Here is a 21,185-nt window from a genome sequence, read left to right as displayed (position 1 = left end):
AGCATTGAGTAATAATCAAATCCGACCAAAATGCTGATCACTTTCTGAGGTAAAATTAATTATTGACGAATAAGTCTGTTTCAGTCAGTTAACTCGACCATCCACAGCTAAACTTCACCCATGTAGTTGTTCAACTGCATTTGTAACCTGACTTGACTTTTGAAAACCTTTTGGAAATCATGAATTGCATTTTTACAATATTAATGAAGTAATAATACAAACTCAGAAACACTTATCTTTTCCACATCTGAATAAACAAGCGGTTCTCAGAGGAAAATAAGGCCCACTGAATAGTTTAAAGCCAAAAAGGTGGCAGGGTCCGCCACATATAAACAAAGTAAAACAGTATGAAACTGTGTTGCTCTTTAAGGTCAGTTTGTTTATTCAGACAGGAAAACAGAGAGCTTGTTTGTTGTGGATAAAAACAGTCAATAAAGACTTTCTCTTCTTATTAAAATTTAAACTTGTAAAACTAGTCCTTTGATTATCAAAATGACTTTTACTCACCTTCTACATTTTTGAACACTTTTTGTCAAGTGTTCCACAATAAATCATCTCAGTTCATCTTCATTAAGAGGATGCTCACAGTTTGCAGTCTTAAGTAACAATCTTACCCGATACAAACACAAAATTTATACATTTATATCAAATTTATGAACTACCAAAATCTGTCATTAGTAAGCATAAAATTTAGGAGGCCTATAAGTGGCCTGACTGAAAACAACTTGGTAGACATATTAATTATGCTTAAATCATTTACACCGACTTAGCTTTGAATGTTTTTTGGATGCTTCTTTTAAAAGATAATAATAGGGACAACAATACTTTTATGTATTCAAACAAGTCCTCATCTACCTTAGTCACTTAGGAGAAAACTGTAGCACTGTTTTGCTGTGAAGCTCCAGAAATGTTTTGTGGACTATGAAACGTCACCCGACTTTCCACCTGCATGGCGGTGAGAAGATAATGATCAGTGACCTCATCCTTTAAATGTGACGTAGAGCAGCAGCTTCTGATTTTCTTGAAAGAAGAGCTCCATTTAAAAACAAGTTAATGATGCATCATCAATTTAACTCTGAATATTTTACTATTTTTGTTCATTTGGCTGTTTTCGCAGGTTTAGCTAACCAGCTGTGCCTTGAAAAAAAATGCTCTTGGTTATACTATTTTAACATTTTATATACAATTTTAAAACTTACTTGGAAATGATTAATTTACACTCCCATAAAATAAATTTTTTTCTTTAGCTGTAAGGTAACTAATAGTTTGAATAAATCACCACAGAACTAACGATTAATCCGCTAATAAAAGCTACACAAAATAACTGTTTTCGCAATAAATTGAGAAAAAACCTTAAAGCAAACTGCTTATGATGGTTAAACACGATAATCTACAGTAACATCATGACAAATAAAATTACATTTAACTTTTTCATCGGGGTTTCAAACCCTAATTTTAATACAACAATTAGCAAACAATTTTTTAAAAATGTGAATAAAAACAGACATGGACAAGTACAAAAAAAAATCTGTCTTTACTTCAGACTTCAGTACCTTTCCCTTCCCCAACAGGTGTGGGACTCACTGGTTCCTCCAGGTTCCACCAGGAGGCGCCAGACCAGAGCAAGAGCACAGCACGAACACCAGTACAAAATCAAAAAGGGACAGCTGAGAGAGCAAGAACAGAAAGGCAACTCGGACATTGAATAAAGAAAAATAAGGAAAGAGAGAAGGAAGAATAGTTATAAACACCATATACCGTGACAGAAATGTGAAAAATTGGGTATTTTTCGCTCTTAAGTTATTTGGTCTACTTCAAGGCCCGTGGCAGCGCATAGGCCAGAGTATAAACATAAACAGATCAGACAGTTACTGCATTGGTTCACATGCACCCCCCTGCCCTGTTTTTTTGCTTTTTTTTTTTTTTTTTTTAAAGGACTATGCACATCTGATATGACATGATGTCACTACTTGCTATGCCAACACCATCCAAAAGCACTGATTTCACAATTCATGTGTACTGCAGAGATAAAAAGAAATTGACTGTATAAAAACCAAAACGTCATACTGTAGACAACCAAAACACAGAAGTTCCACTTGTTATTTTGTTCATTGGTCAACTCTCTGGCAACTGCTGGGAGTTCCAGACAAAATGTTTCCTCCTAATATTTACAACTATTTTGGTGGTAAAATCCTCTACATGAGGCGTGGATGAAGTCTCTGCCCGGTCTCCTTTGGATTAAATCAGCACTGGGTACAAAATGACTGATACAAGAAGTACAGGGTCGAAGTATGTGTGTGTGTGTGTGTGTGTGTGTGTGCGCGCAGGAATTGCCAAAATAACTTTTGTTTCTTGTTTCACATCATGTTTGAGGAGTTACACTGCAATACACAGATGTGTTTTTCCATTTTCTTTCGCTTGCTTGCAGTAAAAAAAAAAAAAAAAAAAGAAAAGAAAAAAAAAAAAGGCTAGAAATCTGGCAGGGCAGTGCTAGAATGAAGCATTTTGATGGCAAATAAAGCTGTGCATCAATTAACAAATAAAACCCAAGTCCCTTTTAAGCTCTCCAGGCACTCTTTCTATTATTTTTTTCAATTTTAAAGATGTGATACATCATGTTTGTTTCGATTTAAAGCCGTGACAAATCAGAGAGTAATGTTGATGTTCTGAGTTGTTCTGTCTATACACATTAGGGGAATATTTCGATATTACTTCCCCCGCCTAACGTTAGTTTATGTGTGTGTGTTTGAAATATTATCATACTCATGTGGTGCATGAGTTGTGATGAGTCAATCACAGTCTGTTAGTGCGGGAGCCTCCGTGCCAGTCAGTCACAAAGTGTGTGAGGTAGTGTGTTGGTGTCAGTGCTTTGCTGGTTGGCAGGCTAGATGTCTGAAGGACTGTGTCGTTTTAACATTCATTATGATTTGACTCCTTTTGGGGGGGGGGAAGCATTTTCCTACAGTCACTCAAAGTGCTATATATAAGCATGAATGTCAATGAGTGTGTTTCTCTGTGTCGTGAACAAGTAAAGGGCTAGTCAAGAGAAAGCTGGGCAAGCAGCTGACATGACACACAGGTCATTCAATTAGATCAGAGCAAAGACTGTCTCTATTTGTCCTTATGCGTCGCTCCCTCTGCGCTTCTCCTTTGTCATCAACTCCTCAACTCTCATTAGCTGCCACCAGCTGGCCTAATGCCTGGCGCACAAACACAGCCTGGATGTCCTTGGTCTTGATGCAGAAGTCACAGGCCCAAACAGCAGCGCTCTCTCGAGTCAGCAGCCCGTACGCTGGCTCTGTCAGGCCTGTGCAGTCACGGTGGAACCAGCGCTGGCACGATGCCTCGCACAGGATGGCATCTTGATCGTCATGCACCTCCGCCATACAGAGGCCACAGGGGAAGACCATCCCGGGGCCGCCGAGCTTCCCAGGGCCAGAACCGGGTCCAGTCGAGGGGGCAGCAGGGCCAGGGGGGAGGGGAGACTGGGTGTTCGGTGTGGAAGTGGAGTTAGAGGGGGGATTGGGGTTGCTGCCGGGAGTGTTACCTCCGTTGTTGTTGGTCATGTTGTTCTGACCTGAATTGGGGGCTGCGTTTGGCATGGGACCACTGGCACCGGGGGTGTTGTTCTGCTGGTTGTAAGGGGTTGAGCCAGGGGCAGAGTTAGGTGGAGTGGATTGTTGCTGCTGCTGCTGCTGGGTAGAGTTGTTAGAGTTGGGGGTGTTTGTATTGCTGGGGGGTTGTAGCTGACTGGGCGGTTGATGCTGGGGCTGGCCTGATCCATTCAGGGGACCAGTAGGAGAAGAGTTGGGGTTAGTCTGAGGCGGTGCTGAGGGAGGCTGACCAGGTGTGTTGGCATTGGGCTGTGGGACGTCAGGGTGGCCAGGAAAGCCCCCCCCTGGCTGTGGTGGGCCAGAATTGGGAGGAGGACCAGGAGTGGTATTATTAGGAGGGGGGCCGTTGGGATTTAGGTTAAGCTGCTGCTGTTGCTGCTGTTGAGGCCCAGGTGGTGCTCCTCCTCCACCAAAGTTCTTTCCATCCTCGTTGCCTGGTCCTGGTGGACTGGGGCCAGGGTAGGGTCCATCCTGTGAGGGAGGGAACTGTCCTTGAGGGGGCATACCTGGCAAGCCTCCCACCATGTTGCCTCCAGGTCCACCCATCATGTTCATGCCAGGACCCATTCCTCCTCCCATGGGAGGCAGGGGGCCATGTGGAGGCCCTCTGGGGCCTCCACCACCAGGTAACGGTGGGCTGTTGAATGGGTGGCCACCCTGTCCATGCTGCTGTTGTGGCGGCATTCCAAACCGAGGGTGAGGCCCTCCTCCTCCGGGACCTCCCATAGCTCCTGGAGACAGCATGGGATTGAAACCTGGCCCGGGGTGCATGGGTGGGCTGAAATTTGGAGGCATGTTGAACTGAGATGGGCCACCAGGAGGAAATCCACCACCACCCCCTCCTCCGCCACTGCCTCCCCCACCCCCACCTCCAAAGCCAGGCATTCCTCCAAAGCCTAGCTGGTGGTGCGGTCCAGCATTGGATGGAGGACCGAACGGTGGCCTCCGTCCCGGCTGGCCGGCGCCTGGTCCTCCTGGTCCTCCCATGAAGCCCATGCCTGCGCCCATTCTGCCTCCTCCTCCATAACCACCACCTCCGCCTGCACCCGGGCTGGGAAGAAATGGACCACTGGCCGGTCCACCTGCCCCACTGGGTCGGGATGGGGGCCCAAAGTCATCGTCGAAGGGGTTGGAGGCGACCAGGTGGTCCACCATGGGGGTTGGAGGGGGTGCAAACTCAGTCAGGTGGGAGAACCCCGCCGCCTAAAACAAAGCAGAAAACACAGAATAAATGTTTGATTCTATAACTGATTTTTTTCAACTTTGGATGATCTAAAATTGAGGTGCAAGACATGGATTTCTTCCAGCTAGATACCAATAAGCTGATTTCACAATTTGTATTTTAAAACGAAGTTCCTAATCTGTAGTTTGTGCACACCTGAGGGTAAGAAAAAATGAGATGTAGCCAACAAAAATTGATGATTTAATATCACTCAATGCTTAGATTCATTGTGTTTCATCCCCCTGCTCTACGAAGAATCCTTACATCGCAAGAACAGGCTGCACTTGCTCTTATTCCTCATAATGTTTAATGGTGGCTTGCAAACTAACTTTTTAAGGAGCCAACAGCCCTCCACTGTGTTGACAGTGTGTAAATACTGCGCTTGTTAAGTCACTGAAAACTATTTTTATGTTGTGTTATCGTCTAGAATTGCACAGATGCCGATGATTCAAATTTCCCTATACCTGGCTGACAATTTAGCAGTCTTATAAACATTGTGCGTCCCTTTTCAAATTCTCATTTTTTCAGTTCCTTTTGTGAAATAAAAGACCAACTGTTACCTGAGTAGTAGACTTCCTTGCCTTCTTCTTCTCCGGGCTCTTCATCTGTGAAGCTGAAATAGCAAAATATGGAAGGGAAGGGGGCGGAAAGGGGGAAATATAATGTTAGCAAAGACCAAAAGTTGGCCTGCACATCTCATGCTATTGGTCCACCACCAATCGAGTGCAGCATCACATTTGGATTGGCCAATACCCCTTAGTGACAGAGTGGAGCAGCTTTTTAGACCTAGGGCCTCTTTCTCAAGTCCAACAGTTGGGAATGGATTCAATGATGGGACATAGACTGGCATGAGGACAAGATGCTGAACATCCAGGCGTTACCATCACCCAAGGTTTATGAAGCCTTGAATCGCAACATGACCCAGGCAGACCAAAAATGACCCAGGCGAGGAGGGAGAGAGGCCGCAAACAAGAGGCAGAAGAGGTAAGGTCAATGAGGGAGACAGGAAAAGACGAAGACATGAGAACGAGGAAAACGAAGTTGAAGGTACATTGATAGCAAGATAGACATGAACCCCGTCCACAGAATCCACTCTGGGAGAAACAGCCACCACCGGAGACAGTCGTGAAGTTTACATATGGGGGAGGCGAGAAGGGATTTGCTAACAGCACCAGTGCAGCCCATTGCAGCGCAATAATGGATGATTCCGATCTGATTGGGAGATGGGTGAAATTAATTCCTACCTTTGCGTTTTCCTTGTCCCGCCAGTAGTCTCCCCGATTCGGCAGCCATTAGCTAATATGACTGTCGGTGAAGTGGCATATCACCGTTCATATGCAAGAAAAAAAAAGTTAAAAATGACGACGTCTTGAAGGCTATGAGCCGAGTAGGTGGAATCTGCCTTCAGGTCATGTCAATGCCGCTAAAATGGTTATCATCACAGCAATTGCTAACACGTATCGGTAGCTAAGGGTTATGGTAATAACGCCGGCCCAGGTCTGCAAACTCCTTTCCAGCTGCAAATCTTTTCGGTGTCTGTCACGCCGGGATTTGGTCACCAAATAAATGGCAGGTAAAAGCGGAGCTGGTTCATGTTATTTAGCGCAAGTTCGTATCGTTGCGAGCCAGTTTCTGCTAGCTCGGGTGAAACCGATCGCCTGCTACCTGGCTTGACTGCCAGTACAAACAAGTTACAGAGCAACCCCACCTCCCCTCTCTAAATGATCACAGATGTGTAGCACAGAACTCGACCAGCAGCTAGCTAACGCAAGCTAGTTACTACCTCGGCTAACTAGCTTAGCCACGTTACTCAATGTGGCTTGCTAGCAGCGTTGAGATTTCACCCAGTAACCGCAACGCCGGGACATTAACCGAAGACTGTGATTTTATCTTTTCTACATTCATTTGTGAAAAATGTGCACTTGACTTCACGCATCACAGCATTTACCAGACAAAACAATCGAGCATGTTTTGAAAAACTGTTGTTTACTATGCTAACATTAGCTTGCTAGCTAACGTTAGCATGCCACTGAAGATAGCTAGCCATCTTGCAGACTGTCTTGGAAGCAAACTGTACCCTTTCTCCGTTGCTTGCTCTGCTGTCCTTTAAATTGAAACTCTCTGGTGTGTCATTGCCAGCAAACCAGTCGTCACTCGGTGTATGCTTGTTGATCCACCATTCAACTATAATTCATTCAAAAACGCAAATTTTGCCATAATTATCATGGCCTTCTATCGCCACCGGACAAAGAGGGACAGGCAGGGGTATCGCGCACCACGGAAGGTTACATCTCGTCGCCGAAATGGGGGTGTCGATAAGTATACTTGATGAATAAATAAGTGCGTTTAAAATAATAATGATCGCCAAACGGCTCGCATTCAATCACACTTAGTATTATAACATCACCTAATGACGAACTATCCGCGTTATTATCGCCCGCAGCGTTTTATTCACTTTAGAGAAACAGTGCCACACCTTTCATTGGCATATGTGGAGAAGCTCAGAACGGACCATTTCCCGTCGATACCCCGTGCAATTAAACTAAGGGGTGGACATTAATTAGACAGCCAATTAAGAAGAATTACCGAGTGACATAATGATTAATATTGAATTATTATCCAACATCAAAATATTAATTCAGCCGTCTGCTTCAATTTACGTCATTATCAGACAAACGTTCGCGTCAGTGGATGCAGGAGTGCAGATGTTTGCGTTTATTATTATTCACGCGTCAGAGCACGAGTTTTAAATGAAACATTTTAAGATGCCTTTTCTTTAATCTATAACCATGTTCACTTATCTCCTTTGTAACTTTATATTTTGCATTATATTGCATGTTACAGATCAAACTTATGCTGCATTCATTGGGCTATAAGAAGCCACAGGAATAGCCAAATACTGGTGTCATAATTCAGTCCAAAACCAGAATACTGCTTATTCTGCCCCTGTGTCCTACAATTAAAAGCTCCGATCGCCGCCCACCAGGTTCTGCCTTCCCCCCCTCTCTTAACTTTAGACACCCCCTCCCCTCTACACTCCAGGCGCAGTCAGGAGCCTCATCGCGACGGCGAAAGCTTGTGAAAGACTCGATTATCAGCCACTCTGGGAATGGGACCGCAAATCAGAAGCAAGAAGAACTTCGCCTTCTTTCGGATCTTCCCGCTCCGCAGACAACTTTTCATCCAAAGGGAATAAACTTTTTTTTTTTTTTTTTAGAAGAAGAAAGGAACAGGTGTAAAAGAAACACAAATGGGATAAAGTGGTGGTATATGTTTTTTTTTCTTCCCTCCCCTTTCCTCCCCCTCTAAGTTTTAATTCTAAAAGCTGAAGGTTCAGACTGGAGACTTTTTTTTGGAGGGGGAGCTTTTTATGACATGCTTTTAAAGTGAGGTGTGGAGATCCCGCAGTTCACACAGGCTCTACCCCAGAATAAAGCAGCGGAAGTCTTTTGTTAGAGGGGCCGTGGGTTTTTTCTGAAGGTGCGTCTCTGGGGCCCCCGGTGTATGGCGCTGAAAGGTGTCGGAGCAGCAGGCAGAGAGCGCTACTGGTTTCCATCCGAGCTACAATGGCGAAGTGGTTCAAGGAGTTCCCCATCAATCTGAAGAACGGTACCGACAGGATCCGCTCAGCCTCCGAGTCTGGCTCACAGCCCAGAGCCGTAAAACTCGGGCTGGTGGCCAGTATTGGTACCAAAACACCTGGCTCCAAAACGGGCCACCGCAAGAACTCCTCCAGTGACAGCACAGGAGGAGGAGGAGGAGGTGGTGGAGGAGTCGGGTCTCTCCTCTCCGGGAGAAACCGCAAGAACTCAGCCACAGAGGTGAGCAGGATCGGTGTGAGCGGCCCGAAGGATGGGAAGGTCTGGGACTCCCTCCTGTCAGGGAAGAGCCGCAAGAACTCCAAAGCAGAACCAGCAGAACCGGTGTTCGAGGAGCAGCAGCAGCAGCAGCAGCAGCAGCAGCAGCAGCACAGACCTCTGAAGAGCTCTCCATCCGCCAACTCCTACATCAGCCGGCTGATCAGGGTGGACAAACAGGACAAGAGCCCCAACTTCAACTGCGGCACCGTCACCGGTCCGGTACCGGTACCTGAAGCCGAGAAACCGGCCCAGTGCAAAACCGAAACTGTGAGTAAACACCGCCGCAGACTGGGTCACGTGGAAGCAGATATCAAACTTCTGTAACATTTCTATTTGAGTGTTCATCTTTTCATGAATTGATGTAATCTGATTTGTTTCCTCAGTACATTTACTCAAGTACTGCACTTAAGCAAGTACAGAGTATTTTCATGTAATGCTACATTCATTTTAATATATTTTAGAAGAAAATACAATTCCTACCAATACATTTATCTGACAGCTTCAACTTTCCAGATGAATATATAATATATAGTATAGTCTATTTAATGATACAGTATCAAGGATTACTCCATCAAACTGTATGTTAACTGAGCTTCACCTCAGTCAGATACGTCCTTAAATCACTGCTCGCATGTTATAGCACCAGCAAACAACCAGCTGTGAAATGTAACTAAGTAAAAATTACTCAAATACTTTTATTGCATAGTGTTTACAAGTGTTCATTGTTTTGATTCTGATTTGGGCTATTAACCAGATTTAAGTAGTTTTTCCTCCCTGTGAACAGTGTTGGAGTACTTTCCCTCAAGTACTGCACTTTCTTGAGTATTTTCATTTCATACCATTCATCCGGCAGCTACTAATATGCTTTTCAGATTGAGATGTATAGACTATTAAATTGCACAGTGATATGGATTACTCTGCATTACCTCCGTTGTTGCTAACTATTTTGCTAGATTTTGTACTTTTTAAGACATTTTGAACGCAGGACTTGTGACGGAGCACTTTTTTAGATTGTAAGTGTTGTGGGTGGGAATGGGGCGGCACAATGAATCACAGTATTATCGACATCCAAGCACATCCAAGCGCGATATCCAATCCGCTGGAACCTTTTTTCAATAGAGGTAAAATGAGAGGTGCAAACCACAACTAGTGTGACATCATCAGGATTTCTCTATTTTTTTTCAGCGAAAATAAAAATTGTCAGACAAAAATGCTTATTCTGGACAATCGTGAATCTCGGTATCTGTCAAAATAATCCCAATATGACTTTTTTGATGGCCCTAAATGGGATTTATAGTCTTGGGTAGCCAACATTGTATCGGTAAAACTCCTTAACGTTATTGAAGTAAAACTTAAGTGTTTCTTGATTTTGCTGCTTTTATAAATCGACCTCTGCTGACGGATCTTTGCTGCTGTGACGTGAAGCCGAACAGAAAGAAATAATCTAATCTGGCAGCTTCCTCGGCGGTGCAACCTCCACCTCCTGCTCCGGCTTAAAACAACACGTAGTGTCATCAATACTGTTGACAATGGAGCAGCAGTGACCCAGTCCAAGCTCTGAAAATTGATATTATTGTTTCTCTCCCTCCCTCCCTCCCGCTTTGTCTCCACTCCTCTCTACCCATTGTGTCCACTCTTCCCAGTCTGTCTTTCCTATCTCTCCTTCTCTTCCTCTCCACCCCTCGCCCCTTAACACCCACCTTCCTCGCCTCGAACACACAAAGCTGTGGTCAGATGCGAGGCCTCCTCCTTCCTCTCTCCCGTGTTCAGTATGGCCTCGGTGTTCCCCTTCTCTCACCCTCCTCTCCCCGCTCTTTGACTACATTCAGCCCCCCCCGGTGAAGGCTATCATGTTATAAAAAGCATCGTGTTACTTGACACTCGGGCGCTAACCCAGGTCCCCCTCCAGCCTGGCTTTGAAAAAGAAAAGGAGGAGAAAGATAGAGAAGCAGTGATAGGCGGAGAGATGGTGAGGAACATGACAGATGAAAGAGAGGGAGAAGGAAAATGGCAGTTTTATATTTCAGAACGGGGAATAAATCCCCTGTCTTGATCTCACGCTCATGTTTGCAAAAGATGTTGTGCGTTTTGATATCTTTTCCTCCCGGCTTCTCGGTTGATGAAGATTTAATACGCTGTGCTGTGAGGAAGATGTGTGTTGTGTCAGTGTATCTGTGTTGCAGCCTGTCAAGCGTCTGCTGCTGCTTCATCCGAACGCCAACGTTTCTCTGGCAGTGGGAACGCAACTGGAAGTGATTGTTGAGAGACGACTTCATTTTCACCGCCTGCCGTTGTCTCTCGGCCAGAGGCTTGTAAATTAAACAAGAAATGATACGGCACTGATAAGATGGCAAGACAATCAGGCGTGACGAGTAGAAGGTTGTCGACCGAGATGTGAATGTGAAGACAATCAAACAAGGGCTTTAGGTTTGTCGGGTGTTCTTCTGACTTGCTGGAGCCTGACTTGGAGTTTATTGCAGTTAGTTTAGCATCTTTTTAGTCGGTCGCACCCCCACATGGCTCCCATCATATCATGGTCTCAATTCACACTGATTTTAAATCAGTGCTAAGAAACTCCCGCTTCTGAAATGTGAGAATTTGCTCGCTTTGTTTGCCAGGATTGAGTATCTTTGGGGTTTTGCACTCTTTGATTGGAGTTTTTCGCCATTTTTGGACATTACTTAGACCGAATGACGAACAGATTAAAGGACAAGTTCACCCGAAAATGAAAACTCAGTCATCTTCTCAGCCACATGTGGATGGAAAGACGGGTGAAGTTTCGTAGTTCGCGAAAAACATTTCTGGAGCGTCACAGCAGGACAGCATTCCGCCAAACAAATGAATTAAATGGGGACTTGTTTTAAAATGTCATAAAATAACTGTTCATCGACATAATGGTGGATAGAAAATGACAGAATTTTTATTTTTAGGGTGAATTTATACTGTATTCATTTATCATTTGATTTAAAAAGGTCAGAAACTAGTAAAAAACTCTTGAAATTTAGCTAAATGTCCTATAAAACAGTGAAAAAACCCAAAGATGTTTAATTATGATATGTGATGATATTGACATTGCTCCTTGAAGTGTTTGTGGTCTTTTTTCTTGTTCAAGGTTTGGTAGAAGCTGTGCAGTTCAACCACCCATCCATCACTTTTAGCAACTTATGTCAACCTATATGTTGTATGCTCTGTATCATTGAGATCCACCCTAATAACCTTCCTCGTTTTCAGAGTTTAAAGTATGAAATTATGAATAGATTTGCGTACGTCTTTCTCTCCAGGTGATCATCCTTGAGGATTACGCGGATCCCTTTGACGCTCAGAAGACCAGAGAGCAGAGGGAGGCGGAGAGGGTCGGGGAGAACGATGGTTACATGGAGCCGTACGACGCTCAGCAGATGATCACGGGTAAGACTTTTCCTCAGCCTCTGTGTGAACGACAGGATTCCCATTTCCAGTCTCTGAGAGCGTGAACTCGCTCCCCCAGTGCTCCCTGCGCCCCGTGGGGTGGCCATGGCAACTGTGTTGCGTTCGGACAATGGGTGCAGTTTCCTGCTCCTGCTTCCTCTTTCCTGTCTCTGTTTCCTGGTACTATTCTCCAAAAAGGAAGTTGGCCCTCAGTGCCCCCCCCCCCCCCCCCCCCTATCGGACACAGCTCAGTGTAACCCCCTATATGGACCTGTCTGATCATTCATCAAAACTTCCCAGCATCTAGGAAGCCGGGTGCTCCGTTGTCCAATCACATGCTCCCTTGACCTTTCCTTCCATCACTCCCATTGTCTGAGCTAAAAAAGGGTTACACAATCGCCCGCTGCGAAGGTGAACATGTTTTATTGCCACGCTTTCTAGTAGAGTTTAGACTTCAGTCAGTGCCCTGTGCTACTTCCAGGCCTCCTCGGAGAAGAAGTCTACAGAGGATGTGATGATGTGACTGAGTCAATTTATGAGGCTTAAATCATACGGAGGAAGTCGGCAAGAGTCTGATGTCACAGTGACTCAATAAGCAAGGCCATGAGAGAAGGGCAGGATTATTATTCACACTCTGGATAGCAGCTGACATCAGTTATTAGAGTCAAACTTGATGTTTGAGGGGAACTACGTGTCTGTTAATCTTCTCTGATTACCATCAAGACACAGTAAACTTTAAAATAACCATTAACAATGAGCGATCCTTTTTAAAATTCAGTTATTCGAAGTTATTTCACTTTTAACATACAGTTAAATACCTTTTAAGCCATTCATCAAAAGGGCTCTGTGTCTTTAAACTAAAACACTAAACCTAACTAAGCTGCTGTCGCTCCCTGTTAGCCGAGCAGAGAGAAGGAATTAAGACAAGGGACTTGAGAACCTGTACAGAGTCGAATCCTGTCGCAGAAAATCCAACCTGCGTCCAAAGAATCCTGCAGTGTTTTAACAACAAATCGTCCGTAGGCTTGTATGGAAAGACAAGAGAGGCGGGGAAGGTCTCGTGTTTCAAGTCACGTTACAATCCGCTCACATATGACCAATAAAAAAGCGATTAATACATGTTAATTGCTACAAATTGTAACATGGAGACCCTTTAAGTGATTGTTTATTGTAAAGATGCAACTGCAGTTTGTCATACTTAATCTATAAACATTGTTTGAATGGCTATTATAAAGTTAATAAGAATGAACAATTGCTCAATATTTAAAAAAAAAAAACATTTCAGTGTTTGTTAACAGTGAAATTACCAACAACTTAAGTTGATTTAACTACAATTTGATCATTTATTGATAAAAAAATGACGAAAGCCGTCACTTTTCATGCACTCTGGGCAGATTTATTATGTAGATTTGAAAAGAAGCAAAGTACCTGGGAGCTGGACGTTCTCTATGTTTGACGTGTAAAGCTCTGAATTTAAGTCTTTTAAAACAACACACTTTTTTTTTAGTTTTTCTCACATAGAAAAAGAAACAGTATGTTTACAAAAGTACAGAGATAAACAATGCACCTTTTGAATCCTCTTTCAGTCTTAGCTGATGAATAGTTAAGTAATTAATTAGTTAAGTCGGCTGTCAGGTAGATTAATGTAGATTTACTTTGCCTTATTAGCCCTGGTTAAAACCACTTTAATTAAGTAAGAGTATTTGCTTAGCAACAGACACAACTAATGAATGGGCTAATTAGGCTGCTAACAAAATGATTAATTGAGGTTGTAAAAGGGCCTTCAGGCTTGTCATAGAGCAATCATAGTTAAGTCCCCCTCCAGTCGTTCTTCTTGCTCCAACAGTTCGAGTTTCACTCTGTAGAATGACATTTGTCCAGAGTTTAAGAGTAGAAAGCTGTTTTTGCACTCTTTGCTCTGTGCTCATTAAATAGGAGATTTGTGACATCGATATTGGTATGGAAGCCAAACCTGGTTCAATATTCAGCACACAAAAAGTGTGATGTGGAAACCGGAAGCCTCCGGTGCACAAACACACTGAGCAGGACGTAGGAGACATCTCATGTCCAGCAGTTCAACTTGTGGGATGAAACAATGTTTGCATAATTCATACATTTATTTTTATTTATATGTATATTAACCACTTATTTCTTCACCAAAATGTCTTAAGCATTTATTTATGGACTACCAACATTCATAACAGAAGGACTATCCAGTAGAAAAGATAAACACCAACATACGGTGTTGTCACAACCTGGCAACCCAAAATTTGTTGTTATCATTTCTTAGTTATTTATAATTTCGATTTAATTAGCAAATCTCTGTCATTTTGTGATGATGTTGCATTTGTTTTGTATTTTGTGTACACTGACTGTTGTTTTGAATGTGCTTTGGATCTTTTTTTTGTGTCCTTCATAAAGTCATTCTCATTATCCTATCATATTATATTATATTAACCTTTGATGAAGCCAGATAGACACAACTTGCAAACCCTCTTTAAGCGGTGTCTAATTAGACATAGTACCTTTTTTGTACAATACTCTTATAATCTCTTTTAATCGTAAACCCCTTGTTTTCTACTTTTCCAGAGATCAGACGTCGGGGCTCCAAGGACCTGCTGAAGGTGTGTGTGCTGATGGAGGCAGTCGAGGGAGCAGTGGAGGAGGGTCAGCCGGGGCCCTTGCAGATATACGACGTGCCGTACGAGGGAGGCGGTGACGGCGACAGGACAGCGGCGGTGGTGGTCACGCGGGGGCCCGAGCTGGATCCTCGCCCATCCACTGAGTACGAGCTGCCCTGGGAGTGGAAGAAGGAGCACATTGTCAGAACTCTGTCGGGTATGTCACGCGTTTGTTACGTACGAATTGAGGATAAGCTTTACATCCAATTCTTGGGAATATTATATTCATATTTACAGATCCGGCCCTGCTTCTACACCGCCTTAGATCAATACGAGGTACATTTGTTCAAAAAACAGCTCAGGCCCGCTCTCACATTTATATTTCATACGCTGCACAGGCCAACAGCATACTGAATAACATCTTGCATGAATCATCAAACTGCTGCCTTCTTATTTTATTTACTGGAGGCTGCGGCACCCAGTTCAAACGCAGCCACAGAGTCGGTTGCTTCTTCACATCGTCTCTCGTCGCTCCCTCTTACCCCAGCACAGTTTGACAGCCCCGAACGCCAAGCTAAAGATGAGACGCCTCACCCGACGCTCACCAGGCAGCCCCAGCATCCGCCGGCCCAGCCGCCGCCGCAGCATCAGCATCAGCATCAGCATCAGCATCTGAGGCAGAAGAGCTGGACGCAGAAGATCCTGAGATCCTCACCTCCGACCCCTGACCCGGAGGCCCGCTGCGTCGACCCCTCCCTGCCGCTTGAAAAACAGAGGTGAGGGGATGAACTCGGCATAAATCATCACAGATTCACTTGGCAGGATATCCTTGTAGATGCATACAACTGTGATAGTTAATACTGGAAATATTTACAAAGGAATTGAGATGTTTTATATGTCAGAAGGTGTCTGCATGTGCTCCTTGTTCTTACAATAAACCTCGCTCCAGACTTTTAATGTACTTCAGAGTTACGTAAGAGCGATGATCATTTCCAAGAGGTTTTATATGAGATGAGGTTCTGGCCTTGATCAATAGCAGATGAAGCGTAATCCCCCCCCTGACTCCCACCCTCTGTCTCAGCTGGTACCACGGCTGTGTGACTCGTCAGGAGGCGGAGTTCCAGCTGCAGTCCTGCAGGGAGGCCAGCTTCCTGGTCCGGAACAGCGAGTCGGACAACAGCAAGTACTCCATCGCCCTCAAGTGAGTGAAGCCTGAAAGTGCAACGGCGCCGTCTCGGGGGAAGAAGTGTCAGTTATTGATCACATACTGATGTGTGTGGAATGATTAGACAGCTTCAGGCTCAGCAGTCGAAAGTTTTCACCGTTAGGTTAACTTTTTAAAGGAGACAGTAAAATGTTTTCCTTCAAAGACCAGAACAAACAATACATTTCTCATTTCAATGTCCTTGCTCATGATGATCTAATTCATTTTGACTAAATACCACAAACATTTCCTGCCATCATCAACACTATGTTATAATCCACTGCTAAAAATAGTCCCTAACAAACCCTTTCCTCGTGTTTGAGTTATGTTTGTGAAATTCTGTTTTCATGGCATGTCTCTCAGACAGGCAGATGTTGACTGTGGACCATTACTGCCAAAATTGAAAGCAAAAAGAAAAAAACTGTTAAAAAATGTAAATAATATTTTTGCATTGACAGTCAAATCTGATATAATTTCATATATCCGTATTTATTTACCTTTTCTATTAATTCACCTATTAATTCACTTAAATATCTCATTTAAAAAAAATAATGTATTGTATTGTGTTTTTTTTACTTATTTATTTACGTATTATTTATGTATTATTTTACCTTTTCATTTTCCCCCACATGTCATATCCCCCCCAACTCTGAACAAGCTTATTTATTCTTGTTTGTTTTTTTTGTAGTAAGATTGTTTGCATAATGAAGCAATATATAAAGAAAAAATATAGAAACAAAAATATAGATACATAAAAAGATGAATAAATGAATAAATAAGGAATAATAAATGAGGAATCGATGGAAAGATCAGTACATACAGAAGCAATTAAAAACATACATAAATGTGTGTCTCATTTAATGAGGTAATCAGTGACTACATTTGTTTTCTAATGTTATATTTGGTGCATTTCATGCCATTTATTGAATCATGTATTATATCCTTAGAAACACACCCCAGAATGTGTATATGTGTCGGTCTTTGGATGGTGGGTTTAATGCTCGTCCCTCCCATGTGACTCAGGACGAGCCAAGGCTGCGTCCACATCATCGTCGCCCAGACTAAAGAAAACGGCTACACCCTGGACCAGAGCAGCTGCGTGTTTCCCAGCATCCCGGAGGTGGTGCACCACTACTGCACCCAGCGCCTGCCTTTCAACGGCGCCGAGCACATGACCCTGCTGCACCCAGTGCCTCGCATCAACTGACTCCGACCGGGCCGAGCTTTAGGTATACAAAAAAACAAGCGCGCCTCTGGACCCACATGGACACAGTGTTTCCAAAAAACCCACCTCACCTCTGATCAATGTGTACTTCTGCTGCTCAGTCTCACTTCACAACTCGGGCTGTGTGACCACTGCCTCGTGTGCTGCTTTATCCAATCTGACTGGATGATCAGAACATGTTTGCAGCTGACTCTCTGTCTTTATTTTACTTTGATGTGCAGCTGATGCAAAACATCTCAGCTGCTGTTTTGCATGTGAACAAGCGGGGAAGCGCAGACCACGAGGCACTTTTAAAGATCAAATGTGACTTTGAGTCGGTTTGGGACCAGGAACGCACACACAGATGTATTGTTTTTAATTATCCAGTGATGCCACACATGACACTGTTTGTTATTGCTGCCACGTGGAATTTATTATGAGGCAGAGAAGTGCCTTTTGATAGAGTGTGAAGCTCACTTGTGTGCAGTTCTCTCTCTCCCTCTGGTGGATGTGCTGGTACACTGCACCGACATAGTAACACACATAAAGAATTTCCTTCTTCCCTTTAACACAGATGTTGGTTAAAATCCGTGCACGGAGCATATCTCTTTGCTTATCAAGATACGAACAACGATCAGCCTTTTTAATGTTCATGCTCGCAGCGTATTTATAATTTATGATCTTATACTTGTTAGTCGTCTGTAACCACTGTCCCTTGAGGGTTCCCTCTTGTTTTTTACTGTGAATGAGGGCGTTGTTTCCACTGTGTTATCTGCACTGTGAAGAGTGAGTGAATCACCCTGATGCAATGTGCTTGAAGTGCCACGGATTTACAAAAAGTTAATAGTGCTTTTCATGACAAGAACTGAGAGATTTCCTGTTTAGGTTTCGGCTAAACAACCTCACTGCTCATTTTGGGGGAAATATCTGTAAAATTAATCTGCAAACTGTTGGGATTTGTGGTAGGAAAACACTGTAGAATTATTATCTGACTCATTCATGGGCTGTTAGTGACAATTTGATGTGGCGTAAAGATGAAAAACTAAGCTCATGGAAAATGTCAGTTTTGTTACAGCCTCTCTCTTTTGAATATTGTTCATTCAGCAACCCAATCAGCCAGAATTAATATTGGCAATGTACGGATATGTTGAAATATACCTGCCTTTATGTTCAGTTTTACATCTTATGTTGATGCAATGCTGTGCTTATGGTCTGGTTTGGCTTAGGCACAAAAAACACTCTGGATTGGGGAAACATCACATTTTGGCTCACCTTGTTCCAGTGGTGGAATCGGGATGTTTTAGGGACAGGGGCGAAAAAACTAAAAAAGGGCACCAGCTGCACGCGGTGGGACACCAGCGTACAGAAGGTCATTTATGATGTAATGCATTTATAGTGAACTGGAAGGGCAGTCTAGAGGGCAGTTTATCACGTTTTATCTACCACAGGGGCATCTGAGAGGGCACATTGGCAACATTTATTAGGAACATGGGTGCACCATGGGGGGGGGTGATCATCCTCTTCTCTGAGTACACCAGTGTTTGGATTTGTTGCCACAAACATGGCTGGAAAATGTGCCAACGTCTTGTTAAAAATATCCAGTAAATTCACACTGATAAATGATGAAACAGCATCTTGAACAGTGGTCTCTTGGTTGGCAGCCACGTCCATGCCACCCCCATCCCTGCATCCTGCCTCAACCTATGCTTATTAGCCACCTTTCATATCAGGAGGTGGACAGGGGTCAGTGGTGGCGTTATTGCAAGCCAACGAGCGCAGTTCGAGGCGCACCACTGGATATTTTTAAGAAAACAATTCCAAACATTTCTGTGGCGACCAAAACCGCCTTTTTTTTTCATGGGTAGTTGGACAATCTCCACCTGTGCTCCTGCAACAAAATCAGGTATTTTAAGCCATGATGAACCATGATGTTTTCCTGACCCTCACCAAGTGTCTCCAAACTTAGTCAAGTCGGTAATAAAAAAAAAGACATTCAACTCAAACAGAAGTTGCAGAAATGTTGAGTTTTCCAAATTACTAGCTCACATTTATTCTGGCAGTTGGGTATGCTGTCATGATTCTGTTCTCCCTCAGGGTCTAACGCCCCCTGGTGCTAAGAGGCAGAACACCAAATGGAGAAGTGGTGACTATTTTATTCACTCGAGTCTTATCTTTCTTTGTGTACTCTAAATGTAACTCAAACATTCAACACGACGTGTGTACTCGTAGATTAGAGAACTGCTGTAAATCATTTGTACAGCTCTGATCTCTAACCCAATGTTAGCCAGCCGGTTGACAGTAAAATATGGTAGAACTAAGGTTATATTTTGTATCATGTGTTTTTGTTTTAGGAGCTCTGCCATTTATATGTCTCTTCAGAGATTTAAAGGGGGGGGCTGATTGTAGTTTTTGACAGTGCGGGGAAGTTATAGGAGGAGACACACCTGCTCTATATTTCTCACCGTTGTTCTCTGACATGTGGAGGCCTGTTGCTCAAACATTGTTGAAAAGTTTTTTCAAATAAAAAAGGTCCTGAATCTCAACGCTGCCCGTCCTTTTGTGAGTTCCTCTCGGATCCCAAACAGCAAAGTGCGAGGGGTGTTGGTGTCAGGGACGCGTGCAAGGAGGGAGGATGATCAAAGCGTCGAACTGTCTCGTCGCCGCCCCGGAGGAAGCGGCCTCCTCACGGATGCTGACATGACTGAATGAGGCTATTTTTGAGCGCGATGAATCTTTTAACTGCGAGAGTTGATTGCGGTTTCAGCAGTTTGGTGATCCGTCTGGAAGTTTAGTTCTCCATTTGGCTAAAAGGGGGATGGATTATTAAGACAGGTTAGGGGGGTAAAGGTCTGGTGGAGAGATTGAGTTTAGACGGGGATCGTGTTGAGGACAAACATCTTACGTGAGCCGCCTGTGTGTAGGCACTAAAATAGACAAAGAGTAAGAGTAGTATCATTACAGCCGTGTCAAGGGCGCTTAATGCGAAAGGAAAAAAAACAGCAATTGACACCATCCCTCCACCCTTCCCTCCTTTTCTTACGTATCGCTCGCTCCTCTCCTTTACCGTCCTCACCCTGTCGGTGTTATCCGAGGCTGATATCTGTCTGTCACCCGCTTCTCCTTGGCTCTCGGGCAGGACACTATCACTGTTTGCCTCTGTCTGGTGCCAAGAATTAGTGTTTTAATTTATGAAGGCGAGCGACCCGCAGGTTAGATTTCATTACACTAAAACCAGGGATAACTTTCAGTCTTCTCAGTGTGTTGTGTCGTCTCACGGATTACTGTTTGATGCAGTTGACTGGGTGCAGGCGACTCGTGAGACACTCTCGCCCGCCATAGCTACGAAAAATAAACCTTTTTGTCAGCTCTGGAATGAGTATTAAGACTGTTTACCTGAGTGAAAGTAGCAGTACAATAGTCTAAGATAACCCAGTTGGAAGTAGAAGTCCTGCATTCAGTGTTTTACTTAGTGAGAAGTTCAAACCAAAATAAGAAAGTGAGTTATTATCTACTCACCCTCATGCGGATGTAAATTTGTTGACAACGAAACTTTTCTGGAGCTTCACAGCAAAACAGTGTCGTAGCATTCTGCTAAACAGATGAAGCAGATGGGGACTTGTTTTAAAATGTAAAAAAACAAAAAACAAGATGAAACATAAAATGGCTCCATGCAGCTTGTCCGGTGTAATCCATGTCCTAAATTGATAAAAGTAGGCATTATTTACTTTTAATTTATTTTCTTGATGAACTTTTTAAAGTTGGTGCCACAAAGCTAAAAGTGTTAGCGCGCACCCCTCCAAAAGTGAGACAGTAAGCTCGTCAAAGGTGTAAATAACATGTTTTAAAATCGGTTTGGGATCTCTGGGCTTCTCGAGACTTGGATTATACTGAATATATGCGTCCATTTCGTTTTATTTTATCTCTATTATTTAAAAAAAAAGTCCCCATCTACTCCAATTGTTTAGGGCAATACTGCAACGCTGTTTTGCTGTGAAGCTCCAGAAATGTTTTGTGGACGCCCAAACTTGACCTGACTTTTCGTCAGCAGCGGA

General features: G+C 43.6%; 2 protein-coding genes across 4 annotated transcripts; one reads left to right on the top strand and one right to left on the bottom strand.

Moving 5' to 3' along the window:
* Positions 1 to 1,427: 1,427 nt before the first annotated feature.
* pygo2 (pygopus homolog 2 (Drosophila)) lies at positions 1,428 to 7,130 on the bottom strand. 3 transcript variants are annotated; one of them, XM_030412247.1, is made up of 4 exons: positions 6,914 to 7,130; positions 6,081 to 6,141; positions 5,397 to 5,449; positions 1,428 to 4,817 (listed from the first exon to the last, which is right to left on the bottom strand). In XM_030412247.1, the coding sequence occupies exons 2-4, from the start codon at positions 6,127 to 6,129 to the stop codon at positions 3,165 to 3,167; spliced, it is 1,755 nt and encodes a 584-aa protein (XP_030268107.1). In that variant the 5' UTR covers positions 6,130 to 6,141; positions 6,914 to 7,130; the 3' UTR covers positions 1,428 to 3,164. The 3 variants fall into 3 exon arrangements, with proteins under 3 accessions (XP_030268107.1, XP_030268106.1, XP_030268108.1); XM_030412246.1 differs by having other exon boundaries at positions 6,081 to 7,130; XM_030412248.1 differs by lacking the exon at positions 6,081 to 6,141.
* On the top strand, positions 5,659 to 19,676 carry LOC115578905 (SH2 domain-containing adapter protein E). The gene is made up of 7 exons (XM_030412249.1): positions 5,659 to 5,820; positions 7,879 to 8,963; positions 11,978 to 12,104; positions 14,694 to 14,942; positions 15,273 to 15,501; positions 15,807 to 15,926; positions 16,953 to 19,676. The coding sequence occupies exons 2-7, from the start codon at positions 8,403 to 8,405 to the stop codon at positions 17,134 to 17,136; spliced, it is 1,470 nt and encodes a 489-aa protein (XP_030268109.1). The 5' UTR covers positions 5,659 to 5,820; positions 7,879 to 8,402; the 3' UTR covers positions 17,137 to 19,676.
* Positions 19,677 to 21,185: the final 1,509 nt, after the last annotated feature.

The sequence above is a fragment of the Sparus aurata genome, chromosome 3 (genome assembly GCF_900880675.1).
Source record: "Sparus aurata chromosome 3, fSpaAur1.1, whole genome shotgun sequence".
Taxonomy (NCBI): Eukaryota; Metazoa; Chordata; class Actinopteri; order Spariformes; family Sparidae; genus Sparus; species Sparus aurata.
This window is presented reverse-complemented; position numbering and strand designations above follow the sequence as displayed.

What these genes read in the sequence shown, in the direction of transcription:
- pygo2 (XM_030412246.1), bottom strand. Translation starts at nt 6,129, where the DNA reads ATGGCTGCCGAATCGGGGAGACTACTGGCGGGACAAGGAAAACGCAAA. An exon ending in GGGACAAGGAAAACGCAAAG is followed by an intron (nt 5,450 to 6,080) that starts GTAGGAATTAAT and finishes TTGCTATTTCAG; the next exon opens with CTTCACAGATGAAGAGCCCG. An exon ending in CAAGGAAGTCTACTACTCAG is followed by an intron (nt 4,818 to 5,396) that starts GTAACAGTTGGT and finishes GCTTTGTTTTAG; the next exon opens with GCGGCGGGGTTCTCCCACCT.
- LOC115578905 (XM_030412249.1), top strand. Translation starts at nt 8,403, where the DNA reads ATGGCGAAGTGGTTCAAGGAGTTCCCCATCAATCTGAAGAACGGTACC. An exon ending in CTGCCGCTTGAAAAACAGAG is followed by an intron (nt 15,502 to 15,806) that starts GTGAGGGGATGA and finishes CCTCTGTCTCAG; the next exon opens with CTGGTACCACGGCTGTGTGA. An exon ending in AAGTACTCCATCGCCCTCAA is followed by an intron (nt 15,927 to 16,952) that starts GTGAGTGAAGCC and finishes CATGTGACTCAG; the next exon opens with GACGAGCCAAGGCTGCGTCC.